Here is an 8336-nt window from a genome sequence, read left to right on the forward strand (position 1 = left end):
GATTATGCAGTTCAGTTTTGGTCGCCATATTATAGAATGGATATAAATTCACTTGAACGTGTCCAGCGTAGGATGACTAAGTTAATTCCCCAAATTAGAAATCTTTCATATGAAGAAAGATTAACAAAGCTTAAGTTGCATTCACTGGAAAGGCGAAGAGTTAGGGGTGACATGATAGAGGTTTACAAGTGGATGAATGGACATAACCGGGGGGATATTAATAGGGTATTAAAAGTATCAACACAGGACAGAACACGAAACAATGGGTATAAATTGGATAAGTTTAGATTTAGGAAAGACTTGGGTAAATACTGGTTCAGTAACAGGGTTGTTGATTTGTGGAACCAATTGCCGCGTAACATTGTGGAGGTGGGGTCCCTCGATTGTTTCAAGCACGGGTTGGACAAGTATATGAGTGGGATTGGGTGGTTATAGAATAGGAGCTGCCTCGTATGGGCCAATAGGCCTTCTGCAGTTACCTTTGTTCTTATGTTCTTATGTTTATGAGATATATACAAGAGTTGTTACATTCTTGTACAGCCACTAGTACGCGTAGCGTTTCGGGCAAGTCCTTAATCCTATGGTCCCTGGAATACGATCCCTGCCGCGAAGAATCGTTTTTTCATCCAAGTACACATTTTACTGTTGCGTTAAACAGAGGCTACAGTTAAGGAATTGCGCCCAGTAAATCCTCCCCGGCCAGGATACGAACCCATGACATAGCGCTCGCGGAACGCCAGGCGAGTGTCTTACCACTACACCACGGAGACTGCTAATATTTAATCTGCTGCTTAAATATTGGAGACTGCTGCTTATTTAATCACTTTGTCCGGCTAGAATTATTAGATTAAAGGAACACCCTCCCTGGTAACGGCTCAACTAGTTAACCAAATACAAATATTTAGGTAAAATACTTTCATAAAACCCGTCTACTTCCCCCACCAGTAGACTTGTTCAGCTAAAGGCATAATGTAATGTTCCACTTTAGTAAATAAAGACTTAAACTCACCCGCTGGTCGAGTACACAGCAGTATATATCCTCCTCCATCACTCACCGCGTGGATACTACTTCACTCTGGCCGCAAATTGCCTCAAATCACCTACGTTGTCCATAAACATATATAGAAGAGCAACTGACCGTAACACCCGTATAGCGATCACATAACGTGGGAACATTAGTAGTACTGCTGTCAAAACATAGATGGCGCCAGGACAAACGGTAATTCCTATGGACTCGTCTAGTTATGCGTAGGGAATTGAGCTTCAGCTGTTTGGTCCCGCCCCTCAGCTGTATTCACCTAGTTGTACTCACCTAATTTGTGCTTGCAGGGGTTGAGCTTTGGTTCTTTGGTCCCGACTCTCAACCGTCAATCAACAGGTGTACAGGTTCCTGAGCCTATTGGGCTCTATCACATCTACATTTGAAATTGTGTATGGAGTCAGCCTCCACCACATCACTGCTTAATACATTCCATTTGTTAACTACTCTGACACTGAAAAAATTCTTTCTAATATCTCTGTGGCTCATTTGGGTACTAAGTTCTCCTTGTTCGTGTTCCACCCGTGTTAAAGAGCTGTCTTTGTAACTATCAAAATGCATATATCTTTGCTTTCACTTCAGTTATATTTATGACAAGGGATTTAAAATTTGCCTATATTTCTGCTTCTCTGATGACATTAAAAACTTTCGTTTATTACAGTATCTATATAAAATTAACATTTATCTTCATTAGGTTGTAGTTCTCATCAATAGGGAGAGCGTCGGTAAAAAAAAAAAATTGTTTAAATATAAATATCTTTCCTCTCTCAATAATATGCCCGAAACGCTATGCGTTCTAGTGGCTTTAGGTATTGTATGTACTAGCTCTATCTATAAATCCAATATTATGTTTGTAAATCGACTATTTATGTACTTTCCTGAATAAAATGAACTTTACTTTACTAATATCTAATCTCTGTGACTAAAACGTAAGAACGACTTTATCTATGCCTTTTTGATAACATATACAATTATAAGCTTTATTAGTGAATCTCTATTAATTCAACAATATATCAGAGAGTGTGTAAGGTTCGGTGTTCCATGTGCGAAGAGACATGGGAGATTTTACATCAGTACAGTAAATGTTTTAAGTAGCGAACGCATACTAACGAATAACGATTAGTATAGACCAACACTATTGTTCTATGAAGTCGATTTAACTTCCAGACATGTATTTTTCAATAAGTCTTAAATATTTTCTGGCTAGTTATGTTAGATATTATTAGAAATACGTATTCTACTTGTTAATATAATAAACTAAATTTGCGATCATTTAAGGAGAGAAGTGCGACGACTGGATCACTGTGTACAGAAGGTTGATACGCCAACAAACACTTTCCAGACAACAATATATCTTGGATAAGTCGCTCCACAACATTGACACCTGGACCGTTGACTTCCTATGAGGCCACATATTTACTTATTTCATAATGGAAGTATATTATTTTATAGTAAATATATGTTTTCTCGTGTTCTGCATTAAGCAACAACATTATAGTGAATAAATATACCATATTTCTTCATTATTTAAGTAATGCTAGGAGGCTTTGAGTAGCTTTGGGTCATTAGGTGAACAGAATCTCCAATAGATGGGGCGAGAGTCGCGCTATCTCTCTCCCGAGCGAGAGTCGAAACTTATTTTAGAATTGATATATCTTTGTCCTCCAACAAGATATATTTCCTTTGGTGCACTCACAATAACGAGCATATCTCTGTCTTTCTGAAGGCATATAATATTTTAGGCTTTATAAGCGTATCTTTGTTAATTACACACTATATTGGCAAGTGCGTAGGCTTATGCATTCCATGACCGACAAGCTACTGAATGCCACTATAAAAACATATGTATCTTCACTTGAGCTTTATATATGTCTATGTTAAAGTATTTAAAATTAAGCTTATATTTCTATCTTTCTTGAGACATATAAAACATATGTGTTTATTAATGAATTTACGTGAAATAAGCATTGTTCTGAGAGAGAGTTGCTCTGTCGATCAGTCTGTGCGGGGTCGGAGCTCGGCGATTATTAAAACACATGTATCTTCATTAGAACTTTATATATATCTATGGTAAAGTATTTAAAATGAAGCTTATATTTCTATCTTTCTCAACACATATAAAAACATTTGCGTTTATTAACGAATTTACGTGAAATAAGCATTGTTCTGAGAGAGAGTTACTCCGTTGCTCGATCTGTGCGGGATCGGAGCTCGCCGATTAGAAAAATACACGTATCTTCCCTTTAAATACAAATATGCCCATGGTAAGGCATTTAAAATGAAGATTATGTTTCTATCTTTCTTGAGACGTATACAAATCTTACGTTTATTAACGATTCTGCGTGAAATAAGCATTGTTCTGAGATGAATATTGCGGATTTCCGGCTCTACGACCGATGAAAAATGCAACTTTTATACAACTGCAAATATCTTTAGTTTTACTTTAAATTTTGTCCTGAAAGAGTTTTCATATATAGATACAGTTTCTGCCGTTCTTCTGACATAAAAAGACCTTTGGTTTAATAAGTTATTAAGATGTTTTCAACAATATTACTAGGGCGTTCACCGATTCTAACATGGGCGACCCTTTTGGAAACGCAACACATGGGTTGACCTGGGGTCAGATTCCATTAAGGTTCGGAACATATATACTGTTTGATAACACGAAAAAATATTTGTGCGATCCAAACATATTAGTCTACTCGTGTTAGTGGTACCAGTTAATACTTGAAAGAACGATTTAGTAATTATTATGACTAACAGTAAAAGTCTTTAGTGCTGCATGAATACAAATATTAACCAAAATAGTTCGTAATTTCAGCTCGACTCTTCGGTCCGTCTAATTACCAAAAACTACCACATACTACACACGCTTCATTAAACTTCCTGGCAATACGTTAGTAATGAATAAATATGATATATTTACTCATTACAATGTTGGTGCTGAACATACAACATGAAAAAACATAATTTTAATCCGAAAAAGTATCTTTTTATAAAGAAATTAGACGAAAATAAAAAGCTGGTGACGCCAAATCAAGTCGACGATCCAAGCTTCGGTTAGGTTAGGTTAGGTTTGGTTAAGTTAGGTTAGGTTAGGTTAGGATAGGTTAGGATAGGTTAGGTTAGGTTAGGTCAGCCTAACTTAATATATCATATTTATTCATTACTAACGTATTGCCAGGAAGTTTTCTGAAGCGTGTGTAGTATGTGGTAGTTTTTGGTAATTAGACGGACCCCGACTCTTAAAGAAATCTGAAACTTCCTTCATGGAACCCAAGAGCACCACACCAGAACTAAATATCTGATATTCCTATTGTCAGACAATCTTTGCAAACACTCCATGTAAATTAAAGGACTGTCTATGGAACTAGCTCCCTAATAACAGAGGTGAAGATATGGTAAACAATGTTTATGTGGAGCAATTTGGACCGGCGCACTAGGATAAAACTAGAAACTATGTGTTATAATTTTGATACCTATACAGAGGCCTCACTTGAAAGCAACCTCTACAAGAGCTGTAGAACTGGGATGAAGACTTGTAGGTGGTGGTACAACACTTCACTTACGTGTACAAACAAGTGTTGTAGAGAAGTTAATACTCACGTGTATAAACAAGCGCTGTAGAGACGTAGAAACTTTGGCACATACATAACCTCTGGTATCACGATTACGTCACTGTATGACACCTGTGCAAGGTGAAGAAAAAAAAGAGTAAATGGCCAGGTTGAGGGAGGAGGAATAGAGCGGAAAAAAAATTAATAGTGGAGAGAAGAAGTAGTGGAAAGGGTTGACAACGACGACGGAACAGTCAAGGTAAGGAATGGAGGAAATAGCCTAGGGGAAAAATATTGAAGAAGAGGTGGAAATTAATACATTATCAACATAGGCTGGAAGGAGCCATTTAACCTAACTTTCCTTCAGTATCACGACCCGTTTCATTCATGCCTTACCTTCAGGTAACTCATCTCCGTCCAAGTGGTGGTCTTCTCCACATCTTGGATGTTCATCAGCATCTTCCTGATAATTGACGTCTCGCCGTGGTCGTCGGCGGCCTGATCATTGGCACGTTGTTGGCCTCCCATCACCACGTAGCTGTTACCGTCTGTGGAGGTGTACTTCCCTGGGGGTAGGGATGGGCCAGGTACCGTACACGTCGTGTTTTGGTAGAGTTGAGGGGCGCCATCTGTTGTGAAGATTTCGGTTTGTGGTGCGGGTCCTGTTGTGTAAACTCCTGTTTGTGGTGCGGGTCCTGTTGGGTAAACTCCTCCTGCTTGTGGTGGGAGTCCTACTGTAAAGACTCCAGATGAGGGGACGTGTCCCATTGTCATGCTTCCTGAAGATGGTTGTAGGTCGTGTCCTATTGTGAAGATTCCCGTTTGTGCCGCATGTCCCACAGTGAGGTTTCCATGAGATAGCGGAGGAGGTCCTGCCGTGATGGTCCTGTTGAAATGATTCCAGTTGATGGCTCGTGACCTGTTGAAATGATTTCAGAAGACTGCTGTAGTTCATGTTCTACTGTAAAGGTTTCAAGAGATGATGGAGCTAGTTTTGTTGTGGTGGTACTTTGAGACCACTGAGGACCACGTTCAGATGTAATGGTTCCTGAAGCAGTAGGTACATGACTGCCAGTAAGTGATCCATGCAGAATTTGTGCTGGTCGTTGAGAGGGTGTTGTTCCAGATGCCATGTCTGCATGCTCTGGAGGAACGAGTCCTGGAAACTGATGCGAGCGATCGTCTGCTGTACCTGTTCCTAGAGGCATACAAGCTTCTTTCACCGAAGATCCACCTACAGCGGTTTCTTGCGTAGATTCCTTCGAGATTTTAATAAACTCAGGTACATGTGTCTGCTATCCTTAGCAGACACATGAAGCAGGTGTGTCTGCTTCATGTATGACGATCCTGGGAGCGAGGGGGAACGAATCTTTCGTAGGTGACCCAGGTGTGACTTTAGATGATGAAGACCCTTGACCTTCTGTAATCATTTCGGAAAACGTTTGAGTCTGTCCATGTGGAGCAAATCCAATGTCTGGATTAGTGTATGTAGCTGGAATTAGGTCTCTGTCCTCGGGATACATCATGACACGTGTTGTGTGTTGTTTCCTGCCTAAAGGGGCTGTTTCAGGACCTTCACGTGATGCTGCTCCTTCAGTACTACTCTCAGGGCGTGGCAGTTCAGTCTGGTCTTTAGTGAGCGGAGAGTCACCAGCAGCTGCTTCCCCGTCTTTCTCATCGTCTCCTCCTTCCATGTCATTATCATCCTTATTGTTCTCTTCTTCGTTGGCTTCCTTGTTATCGGTGTCCTTATCATCTTCTGCCTTCTTGGCGTCCTCTGCTTTCTTAGCGTCGGTTCCCTTCTTAGCGTCACCTTTCTTACCGGTTGCCATTGATGAGCCACCGGCCGCACCCTTCCCTCTCCCCCCTGGAGCCATACTGACCTGTAAGACTAAGGGCGTCAGTGATTTGTCTTACGCATAAAGGTAACTACAGATAACTATGAAAACAGAGTAACAGCCTCTAGAACATTGTTGCATCCCTCTTCTATGACAGCTGCCAGTGTCAGCACAAGTCTTGTATACAAACACATGGTAGAATGTCTCTAAAACTGTGTGAAATAACGAGACAGTACAGGGAATAAATCACAATAGCAATTCGCTAAAACAAATAACGCAACACATGAAATCAATTGAAAGTGATGACGTTTCGGTCTATCTTGGACACTAACCATATATTAAGACAAAGAAAAGGTTAAGGTGCGTATCTGGGAGTACCCAGGACGCTGGTTCGATCCCCCATTCTGCTCCAAAGATTTTCTAATAGATATCACATTGGGAGTTCTTTGTGTATTAAGACATTATATTTACTAGGAAACACTTAAACAAAACAGGGTTGTACCTCCGTAAGGAGCAGTTTTATAAGCACGAATAACTTAAGGAAACTTTAGCCACAGCATTTATAAATGCACCATTTAATATATAAACTGCTTTTGTCTTGACTACGTTCAGGGTTAAAATATTCTTATTGTGTGGTCAGTGAGCTACTGTAATGACCTTTCTTTCGAGGTTGATGGGCCTAAAATTTAACAACGATCCTCTATCAACAACGCATCCAGAGAAGCTGCTACCTTGTTTCTCTCTATCAGAAAAGCTAGATTGTTTAGTTGCTATATGAAGACTGGCACTTGTTCCATAAATGAATATCCACGATTGACTACCTGGCCCATTACAATAATACCCTCCATGACTGGCCAGGACACTTGGCCAGTGCACCGAGAGTCCAGCCAGAATTAAAATGAATTTTAAATGTTACGAATAAATCTAATCTATGAAGTTAATGTGACTAGAGCATCCAACACTTTATATCAACGTATAATTATTGTGCTTTGTGCAGTATACCATATATAACAACCAAGTTACACAAGGATTACCACTCGCGCGAGATAATTCTACCACAGTTCACCTTACGACTCGACATAAAATAAGGCGCTACTTTAAAATATGTCAATTAATATACAAGACTTGTTTGCGTGTTCCTGGAGCTGATAGGAGCTCGAGTCTAACTGAGGAACACGGTACAGGAGGAGAGGACACAGTGGGATGAATCGCTGTGGCTGGTAGCTTTGATTAAGCATGATAAACTAAAAAAAAATTATCATGGCGCAACCAATAGATAAAGTTATGTAACTTTTGTGGCAGTGGATAGATTTGCGGAGGAAGCTTTAAGCTTTATGGAAGTTTACAAATCATTAATAAATGTATATAATTCACTGTGTCGGGGCATGGCCAGTCTTTATATATATATATAAACATGTTACTTATATCGAATCCCCTACCCCTTCCCACCCCAGCCCCCAGCGTATAATTTCTGACCCTCCCCAGGATGCAACCCCACATCAAGCCAAATCCTGGGTACACCTATATTTACTGCTAGGTGAACAGCTTCATTAGATGATTAGGAAAAGCGCCCACCCTTCACAATGTGTGAGTATTTATGAATGGTAGCACTGGTTTGAAGCCTAGTTCTGGAACCGAGTGGTCTTTCACAACGATAGTGGTACGTTGTTGGAGAACTTGTAAATGGAGTCGATCAAGAACACGAGGAAAGATAAGTAAGAAAAGACGGGGAAAAGATATGGACGAGAAAAAGGGGTATTTAATTGCGGAGGTGGTTGGGAGGGTGTTCGCCGAGTCGTCGAGAAGGAAGATTGCAAGAAACTATTTGATGACCTAAACAAACAAATAGTTAGTCCAACAAGTGGCTACTGCAGTCTAATGCTAACAAGTTCAAAGCAATGA

The 8336-nt window shown here is 40.0% G+C and overlaps 1 protein-coding gene across 1 annotated transcript; it reads right to left on the reverse strand.

Moving 5' to 3' along the window:
- Positions 1-5897: 5897 nt before the first annotated feature.
- LOC138357046 (high mobility group nucleosome-binding domain-containing protein 5-like) lies at positions 5898-6473 on the reverse strand. Its single transcript, XM_069313588.1, has one exon. It carries the CDS (start codon positions 6471-6473, stop codon positions 5898-5900), a length of 576 nt encoding a protein of 191 aa, XP_069169689.1.
- Between the last annotated feature and the right edge of the window lie 1863 nt (positions 6474-8336).

The sequence above is a fragment of the Procambarus clarkii genome, chromosome 75 (genome assembly GCF_040958095.1).
Source record: "Procambarus clarkii isolate CNS0578487 chromosome 75, FALCON_Pclarkii_2.0, whole genome shotgun sequence".
Taxonomy (NCBI): Eukaryota; Metazoa; Arthropoda; class Malacostraca; order Decapoda; family Cambaridae; genus Procambarus; species Procambarus clarkii.